At 35.9% G+C, this 22,927-nt stretch overlaps 1 protein-coding gene across 7 annotated transcripts in view; it reads left to right on the forward strand.

Annotated features, from left to right (window-relative positions):
- Nucleotides 1-22,927, forward strand: part of KLHL5 (kelch like family member 5) — a 49,505-nt gene that overhangs the window by 13,089 nt on the left and 13,489 nt on the right. Inside the window, exons 1-5 of one of the 7 annotated variants that reach the window (XM_032110087.1) lie at nt 1,409-1,666; nt 1,781-1,874; nt 7,300-7,485; nt 14,369-14,505; nt 15,284-15,480. In XM_032110087.1, coding sequence (XP_031965978.1) covers nt 1,498-1,666; nt 1,781-1,874; nt 7,300-7,485; nt 14,369-14,505; nt 15,284-15,480 — 783 coding nt within the window. In that variant the 5' untranslated portion in view covers nt 1,409-1,497. Of the gene's footprint in view, nt 1-1,389; nt 1,875-7,299; nt 7,486-14,368; nt 14,506-15,283; nt 15,481-22,927 lie in introns of those variants that run through there. The other 6 variants (XM_032110088.1, XM_032110086.1, XM_032110084.1 and 3 more) reach the window with 6 other exon arrangements.

The following is a 22,927-nucleotide window of genomic DNA, read 5'->3' on the forward strand; positions in this document are numbered from 1 at the left end:
TGAAACAGTGTTTGGGTTTGGGGTAGGAAAATTTGGCACTGTTTAAGTTTTTGTATGGACTCTGCATATAGCCTGTTTTAAAGAGTGCTGCAGGTATCCTAATTACACGGTTCCATATTTTGGAGTTCATCATGTTCATCTGAGAGATAGTGGCTTTCACTTTTGATGAAAACTGTAGGGTAGTAAAGAAGCACTTCCTGTAAATTTGTTGCATATGTATCCTGGAGAGTTGAACAGAGTAACTGAACTGTAAAGTTTGAAAACACAGATCCCTATATCGAGAACTGATAAAATCCAGTGCCGCTTTGTTGTTCTAAAATTGTTATTACAATTTGCATGTGACTGAAATTAATCTCAGCATTTTATACCTAACTAGCTTCCTATGTCATAGAGGAAATAGGCTGGTTCTCATGGGAGCTGTAAATTGGTCATAATATATTTTGTGCTTTTGGCTTCCTATTCCTCTTTTGAGCAAAAATTTTTGCTGGATATTTTAAGATGTTGTGTAAATTACCAATCCTAGAGGGAGTTCTGTCTCAAAAGTATGCATCTCTCTTTTTCACTGTTCATCACAGTACTTCTAAGGTGATGTGGAACAGCTGATAGTATATGATTAGAAAGAAGCCTTTTGAGCAGTTGTCTTACGTTGTTTATTTTGCAAGGGTTTATCTGGTGTCTTGCAGTGACCATTTGGCTTTTTCTTGCTTTCTGTTTTAGTGATGTGTAAGTGAATGGAACCATTAGATCATTTCAGATAGAAATTTTCAGTTACTGAAGACCTAGATTTGAATCAAAGCACATCAAGATGAAAGGCTTTATAGCCTCCACTTCTAGTCCCTTGAGCCTTCCGAGGTTGTTCCTGTCCTTTTTAAGTTAGTGCATGTCCTATAATGGGAACAAGAATTATTTACAGTTCTCCCCAGCGTAATCAGTTATCTTTGGGTTGGTTTTAAGTCTTCTCTGTAAATTTATTTTTTAGGAGTGTAGAAAGGATTTAATTTGATTTTTGCAGTTTTTTCCCCTCTGTAGTAGCAAGAGTTAACAGAATAAGAAACAGATTGTAAGATGCAGTATAGGAATTGCTTTGCTGTCATTTGTGGTTTAAGAAAAGGGGGTGGTATTTAGCTCTTGAAAGGCTTTAATGAATATTGTTTGGTGTTTTTGAAACCTAATGGTCAGAGGCAGCAACAGAAACAGCCTTGGAGCTTTTAGGGTGAAGTGATTAGCATTGTTCCTGATGGAGGTGATTGTTTCACCTCCTCTTTTATCTCAGCGTTTTTCACTGTCTGTTGCCTTTTGTTTATATTCAAATGGCATACCGTTAAAGAAGCCTTTTTTGTGTGATTGCAATGCTTTTTCCCCTCCTTCTGTAGAAAATCTGCTTGCCATAGACAGGCAGAGCATGTGTTTCTCTTGTCTTGGTTGGGTGCACAATTCTTCTTTTATGTGTGCTGCTTCTTACCCTGTTGCCTAGACGATCGCTGGCTTTCACTAAGAATGTCTGGTTCTCGTAAAGAGTTTGACGTGAAGCAGATTTTAAAAATCAGATGGAGGTGGTTTGGTCATCAGACATCAGCCCCTAACTCTGCAATTGAAAACCATCAGGAGGGCTTCTGGAATAGAGGACAAAATGTAACAACTGGCAGCACAAAGTTTTTAGATTCAGGTAACTTACCTTTAACATCAGTTGGTTACAGAAGGTCCAGCCAACAGGATTTCCAGAATTCACCTCTTTGGCCAATGGCATCCACCTCAGAAATCCCTGTATTTGAATTCTCAGCAGAAGACTGTGGAGGTGCACGTTGGCTTGGCAGACAAGAAACAGATGATAGAGCAAGTGAAGAAGAAAATGAATCGGACAGCAGCTCGTGCAGGTTAATTATTACTTTCCTATTGTGAGAAACGTGTTTTCATTTCATGTTTCTAGTTAGCATGCATATATGGGCTAGCCTTTATTCTAGACTAAAATGTTTCAGAAACCTAGCAGCTATTGTACATCAGAAACAGAAAATTATAATCAGGTTCTGTGTGTTTACTAGGACCTTTTTTAAAAGCCAGTCAGTGGGGATAAACAAAGCTCAAACATGGATGCACTTGTGTTTTAAACAGTGTACAAGTACATGCTGCTATGAACAAGGTACTGCCTACATGGTAATGTTACAGGATGCTTTCTACATTATTTTGAAATGATACTGATTGTTTAGTTATTTCAGTTAGGAGAAATTTATGAAAATGTAAGCTGCTTCTGATTCTGACCTCATGTTTCCATGTGTGTCTATAGAAGACAGAGAATGAACTGTAAAAAATACACTATAAATCAAAGAAAAAATTGTATCTGTTGAAAGTCAATCAGTTTTTTGCTTTAAAGTGATTGCAGTAACCCATTTGGTTGTCTTAAACTGTGTACCTAGCATAAAAAGAAAGAATGGTTTTATTGCGACTGTAAAGATGTTTTGGTGTTCTTTTCTTACACATTGCTCCTAAAGATGAAACTGTAAAATTTGTTCTTGAGTGAAAATTGTTTACCAGTTGTTGTAAATTAGGCAAGTTAATACCCTTTCTTGTGAAATACCAGTTTAATTCTTTTATTTCATTTACTGCATAAGTCAGTCATTCTTCACTAAAAGTATTTTTCCTGTTTTGTAGTTCATGTAGTCCATAATACCTTACCATTTCAGAAAATTTTATGATGTTTGCTTTCTTGCTTTTAAGATAGCTTTGCACTGATGTGGCATTTCAGAAAATGTGGCTACTTAAAAGGGTACAGTGTTTAATAAAGGCTATTAAGGACAGATCAATCTACTTATAGCAGTTTAGTGTTTTTCATTCCTTAGGACAAGAATCAATTTAGTGGAAAGGCAAAATAGTCCATAATATAAATACTGTTTATTGTATATATGACCTTGAAAAATTCAAGGAAAGGAAGGAGAGTAAAATTGCTTAGAAATGAACACAGCGTATTTGCTTTTATCACCACATGTCAAAATACTAGAATTACTGGGAAAGGAAATCCTACATACTGCTGCATCATAACAGCAGTCTTACTGTGCTGCAACAACTATGTAGCTGTAAGTAGCATACCTCTGAAGAGATCCTGTTTTAAATGACATTCAGATGTGAATTTTTAAGTAGCTGTGTCACTGGATATGATACAGGTATAACATAACCTTCCATTTCTGCAACATATACTTGTGATGGGAAACTTTTATGTACAGCATTACCCCAGTTAGGATATTCTCTTCATAGCAAGGTAATCATTATAGGAAAAAACACGTCATTTAAAAAGATAAAAATGTAGATTGAAAATACTACAAATTTGGTCTTAATTTTAAGAGAATAGTGTGCATATGGCAAAACCAATTTGTTACTTTGTAGAATTGGAGAACTGCAGATATTTATTTAGGAGGTTGTAAAAAGTCTTGGTTTTTTTGCAGACAGTTGTATACTAGAGAAAATGCACAAAGGATTTGAATAAATTGGAAGTATCTTTTAAATTATGTGCTTAATCATGTATAGCATCTAGAGGTTTTTGTATTTCTGTTACTGTCTTCTAAATCATGCTAAAGCTTACTTACATGCTTTAAAAGAAATAATTTAGATAAATTTTGAGTTCAGTGTCAGTACAATTTAATATGTAACTAATGGTAACGTAGGGACTTGCTTTGTGTTGTTATCTGTATCTCTGTCTTATGGGGAGACTGTACTTAATCCATGTTTTGTTCACTTTCTTTGTTAAAAATGTATAAGCTCTTGGACAGACTACATAATTCTGCCTAACACCTGGAGTTTTTCTGATATTAAGAACTTAATTAAATGGTTTTTCTTGGTAGTCTAAAATACGGCTTCTTATATGTTGACTCGAGGAAAAAAACCCTACCAACACTTTCATCCATGTAGTTTTCAAAGGGCTTTTTTTCCCATGATGAAAACCCTCTTACTTCCTTTGCAAATAAACTGTGTGCATGAAAATGTCCTTTAAAAAACCTTTTGTAGAAGTGACAGAGTTACCTTTCTGCTGTGCTCCTCTGTAACTTACTGCACAGTTACAAACCCTAAAAACATGAAGTAACAGAAGCAGCTCCGCTGCTTGGTTTGTATCAGTCCTTCCTCTTTGCCTTGTCATGTAGCACTAGTAGAAAAGCATTTAGATCAGGTCTTTGTCACTATGACATAATTTAGATCATTATGTGATTCATTTAGAGGAGAGCTGCTGTCAAATTAATTTGGTGTTAGTATAGCGCTCAATTCCAAGTTAATTACCAGATCTTTGACTAAGGTGGCGTCTGAGATGCAGACAGACCATTCAGATTCAGGAGTCAGAGCTAGTCAGCTGTAATACTGTTCACATCATACTCCTATGTGTCGTTTGTAAGCAGCGTTAGCTTGAATGGTTGTTTACTGGGACAGCGAGTTTTGAATTCTTCTGCAGATTTTCATCTCCTAGATTTCCTCTGTTGCTGCTGTTTGTTAACTCTCCTGCATCCCTGAGGCAATGATCATCCTTTTGGATTTGAACACTTTTAAGAATTCTCCATCAACTGTGCAGACTCTTGTATAGAAAGTATAAGCTTATTAGCATTAGATTTGGTTTTCTTAACATTTTTTGTGGTGCCTTAGCAGCAATCTACAGACCTTGAAGGCATGGTGGAGATAAAGCTAAAAATACCTAGAGCATACCTAGTGTGCAGAATGTTGTATCTGGTTCATTTCATCCAGGCATGCATTGAAATACTGGAATTACTTTACTGTAGATTGAAGTAGGGAAATGTATTATAATATAATATAAAATGTATATTTATATTTGAACATTAAATAAGAGCAGGATTCTAGAATTCATCAGCTGTGTGCTGACCTTGAGCAGTTTAGTAAAATGTCTGTAATTACTTAAAGACAAGGTCTGAATGTACCAGGTGATGGCAACTCTGCAGTATTGCTCTGTATGATAAGTCTTGGAGTTAATATGTTGTAACTTCCAATCTAAGTCTGCCTCCCCATCCTGAGTTTTTGAGCTACAGAATCCTTTGATATGTCTTTTCTTTCACCTCAGACTCACCTTTGAGGATGTAAGTTCTTTAGGAATTCTCCCAGGCTGTCATGGCTGTGGCAAATGGAACTGGAAAAAGATTCGTAAAACAGTTTGTGGAAGGAGGGGCATTTAAATTTTTCATATCCAGTCACAGGGTAACAGGCACAAATAGCTTTTGAAGCATTATTTTTTCCTTTTTTTTTTCCTTTTTTTTTTTTTCCTGCGAATACCGGAACTATTGGACTGTCGCTTTCATGTTCTCTTTATAGATCACTGAACCTCAATCTTTCTTTCCTTCTCCTGTTCCTTCATTATGGAAAATGGTTTGTAAGTTACTAGCTAGAGGACAGGTATGGGATTGAATGTCTTTAGATGAGGGGGAGAACTAGGCTTGACTCTGTTGTGTCCTGTGCTTTATTGTGGGTACTGGAAAACAGATACCACTGCAATTATTCTTCCTTATTGAACGAGAGTGATGAATGAATTCTGTGTGGAACGTACACATGGGCAGATTTACGGCTGGCAACCTCCAGTGAGGTTGTGATCCAGCAGGTGCTGACTTAGAAAGCTTTTTCCTTTGTTGTTTCTTCTTTGTTATCTGCAAAACACTTTGTAAGGTTGTAATGTAAATAAAATCCTGATAGCATGTGATTTTTTAAAATTACTATTATTGGAGTTACTTTGAGGAATATGGGTTAAAATACAGTTCTAGCAAACAACCAAACCAACAAAAAAAGTCCACAACATGTATTAACACAATTGAGAATGTGCTAAATTGTAATATGGAAATACAGAATAATTTCCTAAGTATTTGTGTGTTGACCAGCGACCTACTCTTTCCGCTTCTGTTTTTGTTTTTCAGGGCTGCTGGTTAAAGAGTCGCTTTCACTGAGTACTTCTTGCTCATTCCCTTGAGAATGCCACCCAGTTGTGCAATATCATGTTGTCTGTGGTTACATGGTTACATCTTTGTATGAGCCCATGATTCAGTTTCCAAAATGGCCACAAAGAATGCTTGTTCCAGCCTGTTAGAGGGCCGGTGGTGGAGCAGAAGTGACTCGTGGGCTATGGGGAGCAGGGAAGAAGTTGACACATAAATAGATTACTAACCACAGCTTCAGCGAGAACACTTAACATAAAGTCCCCCAAGGGAACTCAGTAGGCAGGTACCTCATTTCTGATCCATTATTAGATTTAGCTCTGAATTAGGTACCAAACTTCTTGACTTTTTTAGCTACCTGGCTACATGCAGAAAAAAAACCCAAACCAAAACATACCACAAAACCCAAGACCAAATCACAACATTCCTCTCTACAGAAAATCTTCTGTTGGAAATTTAGATTTTAGTTTTGAAGAGCTCTGTCTTTTAATGAGTATCCTGCGCTAAGGAGTGTGATAGGTTTCATGGTGAATTTAGCCCCAAGCATGCTGCCTCAGTTCATGACTTCTTTGTGGAAGCAGGGGTCTGGATGCAGATCTTGTGAAATTACATCCTTCCAAATGTTATGGTAGATCCAGAGTATTTTATAAGTTGCCTGCATTGTTGAAAACTAAGTAGTAGTCAGTTAAAGAACTGTGAGCAAGAAAATGTGCTTTCCACAGTGTATATAATTAGGATTCATTTCCTTTATCTCCTAGGCCCATGCATTCCTTTTACATTTTCTCTGTTCCTGTTTTTTCCCAATCTTCTGTGTTTGTGTATATGGATGGGAATAATTTTTTTCCCATCCACTCTTGCTTTTCATTTCTGTTGACTTCTGCTGTGCTAGATCTCAGACAAAAGGCTTTGTGCAATAGGAGTGGTGGTGTATTGATGTGTTTCTTTGTGGTTTTTTTCCCCTGTATGCCCACATGCTTTTAGTAGCTGAGTTTTGTTCTAACCACCTTAGGCTAAGTGTGAAACATAAGTGGTAGGGAGTGGTTGGGTTCCTTATTGCCATCCTGCCATTACTTTTCAGTTTGCCAGGTCTTGGTGGATGTTCTTCCTTAACCACCTGACAGCACTCCAGATACAATTACTGGGCCAATCTCTGTGTGTCTCTTAGTTGAAGTGCACAACATGAAATGATCGTACTTTTTTCACAGGGGTCTAGATTATGTTTGGAGGGAGAATGAAATTATGAATATGAAGAAAAATAAAATAGCAAGGGAATTTATATTAAAACAAATAGTGCATATCAATTTTAAAATCACATGTGATTTTTATTTTATCCTTTGCAGATAAAACTTCACCTTAATATTGTGTGAATTAAGATTTCTGTTATTGTCTTCAGCAGAACCTTCAACAGCAGTCACACCTTATCATCTTCTCAAACAATGGAGCCCTGTACCTCAGATGAATTTTTTCAGGCTCTCAACCATGCTGAACAAACTTTTAAAAAGATGGAGAATTATCTTAGACACAACCAGCTATGTGATGTGGTGTTAGTTGCTGGTGATCGTAGAATTCCAGCTCACAGGTAAGTTTATTATAATTTGACATAACTTAATAATTATTTACTAATGCACCTTCAAAGTGTGTCCCACATTTTGTTAAAAAAAGTCAAAACATCCTAAACAATTTAAAATACTTTAAACATGTATATGTTTTTTTAACATTTATTTGGAAACTGTAAGTTCATTTGTCTGTTGTAGGCAATACAGAATCAAAAAAAATTCATGTTCTTTTTGTCTCCAAGTATACTTACGGTATTTGCATAACAAAATTAAAGCCCCGAAAGTCCCAAATACACTCCCAGAATATTTTAAGTTGTAGTGGTTTCTTTTCCAAAAATGATGTAAATTTTTTTCTTAGATTTAATTTTTTCTTTGTACTAGCAATTATGTTATTGGAGTCACAGTAAGCAATAAGGACCATTTTCTGTCCACATAAAAGTTTTTTTGCTTCTGTAGTAAGAAGAGTCCTTTGATAGGAGACTTATGAACGCTGCCAGTATTAGATGTCTGAATTAGTTCAAACATTACTCTCTCTGTCATCTGTGTAATTAACAGATCATACGCATGCTACTTAAAAGCTAGGAAACTACCAAAGATTGCAAAACACAGGCACGTGTAACTGAAGCACATTACAGTATTTAATGCACAGAATTTGTAGTTTGAATAGGAACCTAGGTACAGTTAAGCTGTGGTTTCCTAAGTTGAGGTCTACAACAGAAATAGCATCCTAAAGCATTCTTGTTTTCCATTGCTCATTCCTACTTCCACAGTGAAACTACAGCTCAATATTGTAATAGTAATAAAAAGACAGGAAGAGGTTGCTGGTTTGGAGTTGGTACTTTTCCTTAAAAAGCCAGATTTCTGCTTTTATTCGGATATTATCCACACTGTTGTGCTGACTCAGCTGAGGGAATGACGGCATGGGGATGGGAACTGACTTGACGATCAGGGAGGCATTTAAACCACAACTTGTTCTTACTCTCAGAGACTTCATTTTATGAAATGTTCAAATTAGTCACTGAACTGTTTCATCCCTGTGAAAGTAATGAATCAGATGAAAACAGGGAATACACACACCCCTAGTGGGCACGTGCTCAAGTAGTTTAGGGTCAAAAAACTTTGGAGTGGTGTAAACAGGAAAAAACAGTGATTATAATAAGGAAATCATTTTACTTCCTTATGTAGCCAAGGTAACCCCTTTGCAATACATATTTGGAGTATGGCTTATGTAATAGTTAAAAATGCGTAGAAAGGGTGCAGAGGACAGCTGTGAATGTCTTGTAAGGACTGGAAGATTTTATTTGCAATGAAATAAACAGATAGACAACATGCTAAAAAGTCCTTTAATGTGGTTCACACTTGTTTCTCATTTATGTAGGGAATAACTGACTTCGCTTCTCCAGTTTCTGCTACTGTATCTATATCTGTAGTGCATGAGGTGTATGCTACTACCCATGATTTGCTCTGGACTTCTCTTCTGAGGAGAAAGATGTTGCTGTAGTTGGTATATTGTGTGTTAAATATGCATGAATGTTAAGGCCAAAGAAGCACACTTTGTGCTTGTAGCAGGAGGTGGGAGGCTTACGATTGTCTCTTGTTCACTTTATAATGTTGGAGCAACTTACAAAGAAGCTTTGCCTTCTGCATAATAAGTTCTTTCTCTTAGTGTTTTGTTTTCACAGAGAAACGTAGCAATAACTACAGTCTTCATCTCAGTAGGTCCAGAGTATCTCACTGAAAAGTGAATTTTTTTCAGAGTGTGAAAGATAAAGACGGAAATCTTAAATTTGATTTAAATTTTATGGAAATTCAACAAGATGACTGCCTTTATGTACCTGTAGTAGCCAATGTTATAAGAAAAAACTTACTTGGTATTTTTTTGCTGCCTTCATGCAAGTTCTGACTTCTTTGGTATTGACTGCAGGCTGGATCAGTCAGTGCATTTCAGAACACCAGTGATTATTTTGTCTTGAAACTTAATAAGCAAGAGAAGATGTATTAAATAGATCTTAGCTTAATGGCTTGGCATTTTAAGATGAGTAAGAAAATACAAAGTTCACTGACACTGGACAGCTTTGTTTTCCTTTGTTTTTTCATAAGAAAGGTAAGGGTTTTTCGTAGTATGTGGTCACACAGAACTGGTAAGAAGGAACATTTTTCATTATCAATATTAATTACACTCATATATAGAGAGGAGTATTCAGATTTTCTGTTTTAAACCTGGTATTTTTAATAATTCCTATATTTTTTTAATTACGAGTTTCTGCTTTTGTTGAGTGTTGCGAACTGCATGATCTATGTTTTTAGAGAAAAGAGACATGAGTTTGGTGTCTGCCTTGGTAATAAGCACAGCTAAAACATTACTGTGAAATTCTGAGAGGTTTTGTATCTATTCAAAGAATTCAGGCTATGAGTCTACGACAAATAAAAGCATCACATGTAGTCATGATTTTTCTGAATATGGCATTCTCTATTGTTCCAAAAGTGTTTATCTTCTTATTCTGTGCTGAAATTATAGCTAAAAACTCATTTACAAGGTCATGAAGCAAGTAGGAAAAGGGGACCATTCTCCACTAGGAAGAAATGTATTATATTCTGACCCCTTTAGCTTGCAGTTTCATAAAGAAATTTCCATACTTTAATTTAATTACTTTAATTAACTTTTTCATAGCAGGAGTTTATTCTGTGTCCACTGCAATCTTAGATGTCTGCCATTTATTATGTTCCTATTTATTACATTCAACTAACTGCTATATCCAATAATAAAAGCTTGTTTTGTTTGGTAATAACCTACTGATTAGAACATTCTTTTAAGAAAGGGAAAATATATGTGAATTCCTGCCCAGAGGGCATTTAAAGCCTGCTCCACATCCTTTAATCAGCAGTCTGGGCAGAGCCATTGTCTGTCTTTCTGTTGACACTGAAAGATGTTAAAAGACATGGGACTTAAGGAAAGAAGGCAAATGGAACCTTATGTACTCTAAGGTTTAGGAAGCTTGTTTGAAGGAGCACAACTCTTCAGTATCTTCAGTACTCTTCAGTATCACCTTACAACTTCAGTGAATGCTAATAGTGAGTTCCCTAGGACAGTTTTCAGCTGTTACACGGCCACAAACAAGGAGCTGCCCAGGAAGAGTCCCTTTTATCTTTCAGATCTTAAGCAGCTTCACTTCATTATGTCAGGTGAGATGAGTTGGGAGATACTAAACCTGTAAATTGCCAGGTTTGGCAGCTGTCATCATTTTAGATAGTAATTGCTTTGGTGACCTAGAAAACTGTCTAGATGATGTAGCTTGTTGCAGTTCCAACAAGTACGGTTTGAAAAGTGTGCCACATATTTTACTGGCTCTCAGTGGAAAACTCTTCAAAATAAGTTAAGCCGTCATGGTAGATCTTTCTAATTTTGGATCAATACAAACTACAGAAATTAAAGACTTCAGTAGCCTTGGAGCCTCCTGTAAGAGCAGAAAAATGCACTGAAACACCCAGATTTTGTCAGTATTTAGACCATAGCTGTTGAGTATTTTTCCAGAGCAATTAATTATTCAGACATCTTATGATCTCTTAGATGAAAAATCCCGATATTCGTGTGTTCCCTTTTCTCTCCGTTTTTCCTGTGCACTGTAAAAGAGCAGCTTACTGCATATAATTCAGTAGCTAAATTCTTGTGATCTTACTTATGCAGAATTGAATATTTAGCAATAGCTGGTAATAAGAAGGAGAGTAAAGGTAGATATGTTCAATCCACAATCAAACAATACAATGCCAACTGTACTAAGGCTTTTTCTTGTTTTTTGTGGTTGGGTTCTTTTGTAATCTTAAAAGACCTCTTTAATAGCAGTATATACTAATTTTGTAGGCATTTTGGTTGGGCAATTATACCAGAAATACTACTCCTAGGAGCAAAAAAAGGCTACAAACTCTGAATACAAAACCCATAGTTTTCTTCAGTTTCTAAATGGAGGAAAGGCAGTATCTTGTAGCATCAATAGTTCACAGTGAATTCTTGATAGGGAAAAACATGTTGATTTTAATGATTACAAAATAACGCACGGTAACTCTGTTAAATGCTAGCAGAGCCAGGATGCCTGTATTTAACAGGGAGATTGTGAATATCAGTGTAGCTTTTATAGTCATTTAGTCAGTTTTTGTAGTCAGTGCACGGATTTTCTTTTAAAAAATCATACGTCGCTTAGCTTTTTTACTGCTTTTTTAGCAAAATGGTCAAATATGGATGGGGAAAGTCTTCCATGGATTCTTGAGTTACATGAAGGTATTCGTTGCTTCATGTTTTGTAGTCTGTATTTAGGAATACAGTTTAACTGGCAGAAAAATAAGTTACTAGCTATGAGATTAAAAGATCAATGAACAAGTGAATATCGAATCACACGTGTATAGCAGTAATTGATTTTTATTGACTAGTGGGAAAAAGATAGGACAAGAAAAGGCCAGTTGGCTGAAAGTCTGCCTTTGTTTTCTTTTATCCTAGGTCAGTGTCACCTTGATGCATTGTCACTGTATATTTTAATCCCATTTCTTTCTTTGAAAGAGCTTTTTTTTCTAAATTAGTTGAATTAGGGGAAAAATGTGGATATCTGTTCTAAGGCTTTTCATTGTAAAATTATTACAAAACTACTCTCAGTATAATTTTTGCTTTTTCAAATTACCTGTATTAAACTGCTTCTGGACTTCACAGCCTCTGTCAGCATATGCAAGTCACTCTCTGGAATGCACTTAACACTGTTAAGTGTGTATACCTCCTCATGGATCTGAACACATGTTTGCAAAAATATTTAATGGATTACATTTCTGTTAATTTCTTTTGGAGGACTGTTGAGTCTGGAAATCAGAGGGAGAAATTTGCTGATATCAAACCTCTGGTAGAAGGCATTGGGACCCACGTGTTATTATTTGGCATTTCTTCAGCAGTTGTTGCTAAAATGTGTACAGTCTTGATGCTTTCTGAATAATAGTGCAGCTACCCAGTCCAAATGCACTGCTGGGGAAAGAAAAAAAAAAAAACAACCAACCCCCAAAGTGTGATATGACTAAATCTTAAGTTCTGTTTCCTATTGCAAAAGACCTGTCTTTTTCAAGCTGTATTCTGTGGCAATGTTCCAAGTTAGAACTGCCAGATGTGAATACGTTAAGTTGGTTGTTTTGCCTTTTTTAAGTCTGAATTGGACCTGCAGAGATACTTGGGTTATTCAAACCACTTTCCCTTCCAGTGAGAACCCCTATTTTGTACATAGAAATCTGATCTTGTCATCCCATTCTAGCATCAAAAACAGTTGCAGAAATTCTCCCTTGATACTTACATGAATGTCCTCTCTAATTTACTCCCCTTCTATAGATCTCTGGGAGGCAGTATTTTCATTTAAATGCAGATTTCATTAAACCCAAGGTTAAAATGCCTAGAAGTGATGCCTGGGCCCTACCTTGGCAGAAGGTCCTAAGTGTTCTTAGTAAGTCACCCACAGAATAAATCTAATCTTTCAAGAACAGGATTTCACTTTTCTGTAAAAGAACAGAGCTTTGTTTCTTTTGACAAAACTTAAATCATACAAGGTATTAAAATAAAATTAATCTTTTCCCCATGCACTCCTAACTCTACTCTGTTGCCTCAGCAGATAGAAAAAAAAGGATTATCCTACTGTAAGCCTGACCAAATGGTCAATGATCAGAAAATACACAAGAAAAATGTATTATGAAATTAATTAGTCAAAATTTTATTACTTTGCGGTTAATTAACTAAGAGACAGCTCCTTTTATTTCATTACTTTGTATATGTACCTGCAAATCCTCCCCAAAGCACTGGTGCTCACCTTTTCAAATAGTTTTACTCTGGTTTGTAGTTCCTGACCTCTGTCATTTTAACACACCAATATAGTGATTCAGCACAGCATAAACTGCCTGAAGTATTAGATTAATGGAATGTATGCATATGGACTGTTTAATGTATTTGCAGTGGGCTTGGTTTTTGGACTTGCTCTTTGTATAGATCAGTACATATATCAAATATATTTATATTGAATTCCCCATGGGCAAGGCAACAGTGAACTGCTGCAGCACAAAAATTGGTCCAAGCCACAAGGCCATTCCTGGCAGTCTCTTATGAAAGAGGCCAGCAGTCCTTCTGAATAGTTATGGTAGGTATCATATTCCTGCCTCATATAATTTTCTCTTTCACCCTAGTCTCTGAACACATACTGAGACATCAAAATTCTTGCACATTTTGCAGAGTGGCATTATTATTTGTAGTGAGTGTTTTACTCTGAGTAATCCAAAGAAACGTCTGTTGTGCACTAACATGTTTATTTACACAGTATTGTAAAATAGTAAGGATTGTTTAAAAAGACTAAATACATACCCACAAAAGACATTACTCTGTATCATCTCCACATTTACTGTGCCAAGTTTTGTTATCAGTATTAGTAATTGAATGTATATGTCTGCACCAAGAATAAAAGCATTTTAAAGCACTTCAAAAAGGACTGGTAAGTCATTCTTTCATGTTTAAAAAACTATCTGACATAATACAAATGGAAGTCAATTCAATTTTATTTTTATTTAAATAATGTATATTTATATTCTGTTTCAAATTTTGGTGGATTTGGCGGGGGTGGGGTTTATGGTTTATGTCTGTGTTGGCTATTAAAAGTCATTGAGCTTTGAAAGGGTAGTTAGTTTAGATCAGCAGCAAATGTAGGTTTAGTACCAGTACTTCATTATTCATAGAGAGAAACTAGAGCATGGAGCACTTCGTCAATTTTTAAATGTTTTTCTCACTAGAGTGTTTCTTCAAAGGGAAAAGTAATGAATCATAAATTAAGAAACATCAGGTTGACTAAGGTTTTTTTCTTTTCTTCCCTGTTTCTCTCCTTTTCTCCTGCATGTCACACTCAGATTGGTTCTCTCCTCTGTTTCGGACTACTTTGCAGCAATGTTCACCAATGATGTAAGGGAAGCAAGACAGGAAGAAATCAAGATGGAAGGTGTGGAGCCAAAGGCATTGTGGGCTCTGGTTCAATATGCATATACAGGTAATTGAGGTGAAAATGACAATTTCATCTAATGTCCTCATGTGAGCATTGTATTCCATTACTAGATTTCAAATGCTCTTTACAAATTATCCACATTATTTAATTTCTTATAAATAAATAAAAAGAGATCACTGAATATCCTGAGTTGGAAGCAACCTACAAGGATTCTCAAAGTCTGACTCCTGACTCTGCTCAGTACACCCCAACAACCACACCATGTGCCCGAGAGTGTTTTCCAAACGCTTCTTGAAGTCTGTCAGGCTGGTGCTGTGACCACTTCCCTGGGCAGCCTGTTCCAGTGCCCAACCACCCTCTGGGGAAAGAACCTTTTCCTAATATCCAACCTAACCCCCTGACACAGCTTCATGCCGTTCCCTCGGGTCCTATCAGCAGAGAGAAGAGATCTGTGCCTGCTCCTCTCCTTCCCTGGTAAGAAAGCTGGAGACCGCAGTTAGGTCTCATTGCTGTTACCTGAGACAATCTGATAGGATAAAGTTTCTCTGATAATACTACATTCAGTTAGTTAACAAATTATATGAATCTATTAAATATATCATGGCTGACAAAAAAAGGAATCTCATTAGGATTCCCTTTCCTTACATCATTATAGATACTAATTTTGAAAATTATTAGTTATCTAATGCTGAGGGTGATGTTTACTAAGCCTTCTATTCTGTCATATAATCTGTAAATTAATCTGTAAATCTGTTGCCTTGGGGTTTTAGGGAATTTGTAAGATTATAAGAGCAAATTAATGTGATCATTTTGATGTTACTAGGTCGCCTTGAATTAAAAGAAGATAACATTGAGTGCCTGTTGTCTACAGCTTGCCTTCTTCAGCTCTCTCAGGTTGTAGAAGCATGCTGCAAATTCCTAATGAAGCAGCTTCACCCATCCAATTGCCTTGGAATCCGATCTTTTGCTGATGCACAGGGTTGCACTGACTTGCACAAGGTGGCTCACAATTACACTATGGTATGTTGTTACATTAAGTATCATCTGCTTTATTTAGTAAAGAAAATACAGAATGTTTTCCTAAATATGGTACTAATGTTTTTCCCCCAGAAAACCTTCATCATTTTCAAACAAGAATGCACATATGTTCCCATGATGAAAAATGACAAAATAAATTTAAAGTTTCTGATTTAGAGTTGGAAAGAAATAAGAAAGCATTAATGGTTCCCCGTAACAGAAATGGGATTGTGTGGTATGCATTTAAGAAAATAATTCAAAAGCTTGTTCTTATTTCTGACAGTCAAAAACTACAGACTTCACAGTGGGCAAATTGCTATCACCTCTTCCAAAATAACACATTACTAAATAGAAGTGTAAAGTTCCTTTTTTCTAATGAACTGGAGTAGCAGGTTCTAAGTTATTCTTGGAGTATGAATGTGGGCATTCAGCAATATAGATTCTGCATTGTCCTTAATACCTTAGCAATGGGATGTCAGGCATCAAAGAATTTAATCTTAGGCTAGGCAATATGTGACTAAATACAAATTTGCCAATTATATTTTTGAGTTAATTTGTAGAAATTCAGACCTATTAACTTAAGTAAACTTCATCTGCTTAATAGTCATCCTTTTATTTTAATACAAAATGTTCTTTGTTTTTCTTCTCACAAGCGTATTTTCGTAAAGTTATTAGAAGAAGGCAGGAGAACTGTCTCTGGAAGAAGTCAGTTCATCAGCTCTTTGCAGTTTTGTGAGGCATTTTGCTCACTTGTTGATGAAATTTTGCCTAAGTAAGCTCTTGGGACCTGAATGAGGGCATGTAGATACTGCATAAGAGATGTGGGAATTAAGATAATACTTAATTTGCTTGTGTGTCATGGCATTACCTTGGCATTAAGATATTGGCTTAGGTCCAAGAGCTGTAATTTATGTCTTGTAATTAGTATTAGAAATCCATGGCTCTTCCTCTTGCTGCCTTAGGTGTTGCTGGTTTAAAACCTTTTTTTTTTTTTTTTTTTTTAATTATTTCTTCTTGGCTTAAATTAATTTAGTTTAATATGTATAGCAGTTTAAGATAGGTTTTTTTTTTGTATATGACACAATGTTCTTCCGCAGCAAATGGATCTCTCACATACTTAATATCATGGACACACTGAAATTTACCAAAGCAGATCAATAAATAATGTGCAGATTGTAACTTAGGTGTTTCTATTCTTGGTCTTCGTTATTGCACAAACAAAAATAAGGAGACTGCAGTTAGGTACAATGTGCAATGAAACAGCAAAGTAAATGTGGTTTATGCCTTTGAGGAATATCAGAATTTATGTTGAGTGAGATCAGTGATAGAAAAAATATGTGAAAAGAGAAACTCCCTCCTCTGACCTACTTGTTCTTTTTCAGAATAAGCCTGTGTTTTGGTCCGGGGCATTGTCATGTCCTTTATAAGTGGACTGCCAAGATTGGAATAGTAAGAATTATTAGACTAATGCATCTTTAAAGGGGAATGTTGGCATTCCAGTCTTAGTATTCTGACTGGCAGTTCATGACTTAGGGCAAATAGGGGCTGTGAACTTTCTAAAAGCCATTCTTTTACAGCACCTATCTTTCTTTTGTTCAGACCAGAGGAAAATAGGTCTGTGCCTTTTGGCCATTGTTTACTTCAGTGGCAAAATTGTTGCTTTTAAGGCTTTGATGGGAATGAAATTCAAATTAGGTGGATTTTAAAAAGCCATTTTCAAAACTAATTAGTTGTGCTAGATGGATTTTTCCCAAGGCCTCTTTTAATGTTGTTTAGTTCCAACAGAGACATTAAATTGAATTTTAGTAATAATGAGTAATAGAGAAGCAGCTTCTTTAGTTTGAAATGAATGTTGCTATGGAAACTGCATAGAAATGTATAGTCCAATTGAATCTTCAATTAAAATAAATCCCCAAGTAATTTCATTTGTTTAAAAGCTGTTTGAAAAAAGAAAATGTTCAACACTAGTGAGTTCTAGGTACTTGATGCTCTTTCCATTTAGAAGTATTAGAGTGTAAGGGTTAAGTACACCTGTAATAGCTGGCAAATTCTCCTTATTAAAACAGGGAATAATTTTTATGCTGCATTGGGCTGCATAGAACAGTGTGGGATTATACTGAGTATAGTTTATAGTTCTGGTTCTTTTAAAATACTTGTAGTAGAAGGTAGTGAATAGTATAAAATACTTAAATTTTAATTTACACGTTATTTTCTATGAGTTCTTCTTTGTCAGAAAAATCCCTGATTGCCATTGAACTTTTTTTTACAAGTAAAACAAATTCTCTGTTTTAAAGGTTTTTATGACACATGTAATAATTTTGTAATCATCTTACCTGCTTCATTAAAATACCTTTTCACATGAAGATTTGAAATTCAGGTGAAATGAGCGTTTTTTTAAACTGGAGGAGGAATCAGTGAGTTATCCCACTAGGTCTGCCTCTGTTAATAGGCTTCTTCTGTCTGAGTACATTAGTCATTGGAAAGAATCAGCGATTAAAAATATAATTTAATAAGAAGGATTCAAATGCTGCATTTCTTCATATTACAGATGTATATTATGCTAAAAGGACTTAAGTGTTGCATTACTTTGTTGTTTACTGTGTTGACAGTTGATAAGTTGTTTTTACAGAGAGGAACAGTTTATCAAAACAGGTCAATTTTTGGCATTACAAATCAAAGCTTGAAAAAATCTTCAGTATACATGAAGTTAAACATGAGATGAACTGAAGTGATTAGTAGTGGATTTAATGCTGTAAAAAGAGCACCTCTGATTTTTATGCATCACAGTTTTAAAATAGAGTTGATAGAATTATGAAATGTATCTCAGTAAAGGTGTCTTTTGAACCAAGATTATCCTGTTTTGCTGTAGTTTATGTACAGTATTGGGGGCATACAATCACAAATTTTATTAGACTTGCCAGTATTGTATCTGTTTGCTTTAATGAATTTGTAAAGGCCTTTTTGCACAAAATGCCTTCTGTGCATTTTTATTGCTGTGTTCAAAGTCACAACAAACACCCCTTTTTGACATCTTGTTTGTCAGTTGATAGTGTACCTTGACTGAAAACCAATAGTTCCTTTCCCACAAAAAAGTAAACAAAAGGGGAATTAATACTTTGAGATGAGGAAAAGCTAGCCTGTGTTATGTCCAGAATATGCAATATCTGTGGTGAGTAGTGAGGTGTTCTTACGTGTCAGTAGCTTCTTCAGTAGCCAGATTTTAACTTTCTGATTTAAAACTAATAAACAAAGAACAGACATTCAAAACTTTGTGTGATAGTGCCTGAGTTAGTCCCTGTGTAATCATTGTTGCTCAGCTATGCATGCTTAAAGCAGAGTGAAAAGTCATTTTGATTTTCATCAGAAGTCTTCAGAAATACATGAGCAGTGATAGTATTACAAGATTCAGATAAAGTTAGTTTTGGAGCTTGTGTGATTTCTGAACAAGCCAATGGATGTTTATGAAAAGAAAAAGTTAAAAGAACAGAGTAACAGATTGGGTCCAAGCACAGAAACTAGGTATTTTTGCAGAAGAAAAGGTGTGGCACACTTGGACTTACTTTCTCCTGTAAGGCAGTAGTTGGGTAACAAAAAATCATTGAAATATGGAGTTATGAGTGGAAGGAGGAATTAAAGAGGGATAATTTGTCTTTTTTTTTCTTGCAACAGCCAGGACAGTTTTTTCTTTTGTTAGTGGGGAGCACGAAGAGAGGAGAAATGTAAATGCTTTTTTTTTCCACAAAAGGCCAGAACCAAAGATTGCGATAGTGCCTAAAACAAGGATTTTACATTCTTGCACCTGAAATTGCTGTCCAAAATATCCTGCTCAGTAATCAACTGACTTGGAAAATACTCATTCACTTTCTTTTTTCACCTGTGAAAATCCAAGATATTTCTGTCTTTCAAGTTCCCTCAGTCCTGCCTAGCACAAAAGATCAGTACTGCCTTGTCAAGACTGAATAGGTTTCTGCATGCTGCTCAGCCTGTTTTGGAATCCAGAAACAGTGCAGCAAGGAGTCAAGTTGCAATAGCTGTATTCTAAACAAACCCTGCACACACTGCAAGTATTAAGTTGGTTTATTGTTTAACGTATCAGTGAAATCTGAATAAAAGTAAAGTAGATGGTATCTGACATGTGTTTGACTATTAACAGCTTACCAGGAAGTCAGGTAGCTCAGTTCTTAGTGAATTCATACTTAGTTGACCAGCGGACTGAAGCAGCCAGCAGACAAAATTACATTTCCTGTTTGCTTGTGTTCAGATCCTGTGAGTCAAGCGCCTCTTGCCTTTTGGTTGCCCAAGTTCAGAGTTTAAGCAGAGCTCCATGGTTAGAGCTGCCTGTTGGGCAGCCTCAGTCCTTCTCAACCTGCAGGTGTCTGATGCTCTCCAAGGTTTTCATCCTTCTGACACGGTGTGCAGGGAGACTAACCACCTCACTGCATCCCACTGTAGGGATTAAATATCATTTAGAAATACGCATCGTGACATCTTATTTTTTTATGTGCTTCTAATATTTTCTTGCACTGTACCAAGTCCAAGGCAAATCTGTGGTTAGGAATATCAGTATTACTCATTATGCAGTTGCTGAAAGATGAATTTGGGGTTATGATGTGAATGAGCATTGAGCATGAGGGCTGCATCTCCCTGTCTTAGTTAGTACATAAGCCTCAGGCTACTAATTTGATAAAGTTTCTAAGCTCTTTGAGGAGCTAATTTTGGGTTTGGGAAACTGTTTACTTTCAGGACCAGAAAGCAAGGGATTGAAACTGCAGACCATTTGTTCTCTGAAATATCCTGTTCTTCCACAGAGAGTTCCCATAAGAAGAAGGAAAGAAAAAGCTAATGAGGAGGTTAAGAATGCTAGGAGATACACTGGCTCCTTCTTTTTGTCTTCAGAATATCTGTCTGTAAAGGAAGAGGAACTGTCAGATTCTGATTATAAAAAGCCCAGACACAGGACAAAGAGTGCCTGTATTCCCAGTGGAATGCTTTGATACTCTGCTCAAAAGGAGTCTCTGCTGTAAAAATAGAATGGGAGCAAGAGGAAGTTGAACTTGTTCCCATCAGAAAGCAATGGTCTGCAAGCAACAAGAAGGAAAATCAGGCTTTTTACACATAACAGCTGTTGAAGTGATGAAATCCAGTTGGAAAAAAGCTTTCCAAAGAGGATCCCTGATTGACTTATGCAAGATGAGCTTGTTGTTGCCTCCAGAGACAAAAGAACTTTTCATGCAAGTGCTTTCCCCTTCCTCTTCCTGTGATACGGATAGACAATTTGGAAAGTTTAAGGTAGTAAGTGTTGGTGTTTCACTTTGTCAGAGTTCACTGCCTGTTCATTCAGCAAAACTAAAAGCACAGCTCCAGCTTGCATACTCTCTAGGACAGAGAACCAACAAAAAAGCAGTCAGTGGAAAAAATGAACTCAATGGAATATGAATTCCTGTGAACTGCATGTTTAAACTGTGGAAATAATTTTGATAACTTCTCAGATTCAATTTTACTACCAGGCATTTAGTATCAGAGTGAAGTAAATAGCAATGCATGTGTAGTGCTTCTGAATATTGGTTTTTTAATTCACTTTTTTTTCATTTTAACTTTTATTTTGTAATACAAATAGTTAAATGAATTAAAGAGGGAAAGACAACTCTATCTCCCTTCTAATCTACTATAGCTTTCGCATGAAGTACTTCTTTTGTGTAGACAGTTGGATCTTTGTTGTAGGAAAGCTTTTCAGATATTAAGTATTTTCAGATACTAAATGTAAAAGTGTTCTTTCCGAATTCCATCCACAAGTAGAATTATGCACACCAATAACATTTGCAGTTATTTTCCTGATTTCCGGAATTACCCATGGAGTGGAGTCACTTTGATCTTTCCCCTTACACACCTTGTAGCCATCTTATATACATTTGGCTTTCATGTAAGGTGCACTGCTTACACCTAATTAGTTTTTTCCTCTTCGCTCAGCTTTTTTTTTTTATTAGTCAGTATCTTTGGAGTACTGAGGTATAGCTTTGAAAGCGTCTAGACCAAGCAATAAAAAAGAAGTGTTAACTTTTTTCTTTGTTGTCATGATGCCCATTGCATATATAATACCAAACTGTACTTTCATTTTTGTTGCCATTTTAAATATTTAAATGCCAATTTAAATATTAAAAATTTAAATATATCTGTTTTGCAGTGCATCTCTTGCTTCTTCTTGCCAGTTTCTCCCCTTTTTGGACCTAAAAATCATGGTTTTTTCCAACATGTGCTTCTAATCTACAGGTTTTTTATTAGCATGCAATTCTTTCTTTTTAAATCATTAAACAAGACTAAGTAAGTACTAAGTAAGGCTAATTTTCATATTAGGCCCAGTTAGACATCCCTGTTTGTGGATCTAACGCATTTTGTTCTCCAGGTGTTTTGGAGGTGCATGTGATGGCAGACCAAAATCAGCATCCTGTTAGCTGGCTATCTAGCAATCCACAGTGCATTTAATAAATTGATTGTAACACTGTTATCGTCATGAAGCTACTCTTAGTTTTGAGTATGAATTTAGCTGGAGTTTGAGCTACCAAAATACAAGAATATGTTGTGATTTTACTTCTCTGCTTTTGTGTTGCTTTGCTTTGCTGCCTTGTAAAGGTATATGGGGAAAGAGGATAGACATGACCTTTTTCTGTTACATTCAGGTTTTTCACTGTAAGTTCATGGTGCTGATTGTGTTTCTACATACTTCTGCTATTTCTGCCTAAATTGATCAGAATCCTTACAGAATATGCTGTAAGTCCTTGTATTATGAAGTAATTGGATATCAGTGTAGGACGTGTTACATACTATGAATTTCTTATTTTGAAGTAAGGATTTGTTGCTGAAAATGACAGGATGAAAGTTAGAAGATTGAATCCTATCCAAATATTGTTAGTGTAGCAAGGCATGTGTAATATTGTGGATTCTTTGTATGTTTTGCTCCCCAGCCAAATCAGATCAATTGTATAAAACCTACAAAATAGTAAAATAAACTTAAAATATTTGATTTTAAATCAACAATGAAATTGTTAGTGTTGTTTATTTCCTCTGAAAACTTAATGTCACATTTTTACCTAGCAGTAATGAAAACAGTTATGTGTGCCCAGTTGTTATAGCATGTTGTGCTTTCTGCTTGACAACAGGAACAAACTGCATCTTTTTAACTATACTTCAGAAATTATTTCTTCACTTTGCAGTGCCAAGATAGTAACACCCACAACCTATGGCTCATTTCCATCTGTACACTTCCCTCAGTTGTTTCAGAACATCTGTCTGTGAGACTGAATGACTGAGTTGGGGAAATGATCAGGGGTGAAAATAATTCAGTACTTTAAATTCTTCTTTGGTGTTCCTCCCAAGTCAGTACTACAGTGGGACAACTGAGAGATGGCAAGAAGGAAGGAAAAAGAGGGGAAGATACAGCAGGTGTTCCATAAAA

The sequence above is a fragment of the Corvus moneduloides genome, chromosome 5 (genome assembly GCF_009650955.1).
Source record: "Corvus moneduloides isolate bCorMon1 chromosome 5, bCorMon1.pri, whole genome shotgun sequence".
In the NCBI taxonomy this organism is placed as follows: domain Eukaryota; kingdom Metazoa; phylum Chordata; class Aves; order Passeriformes; family Corvidae; genus Corvus; species Corvus moneduloides.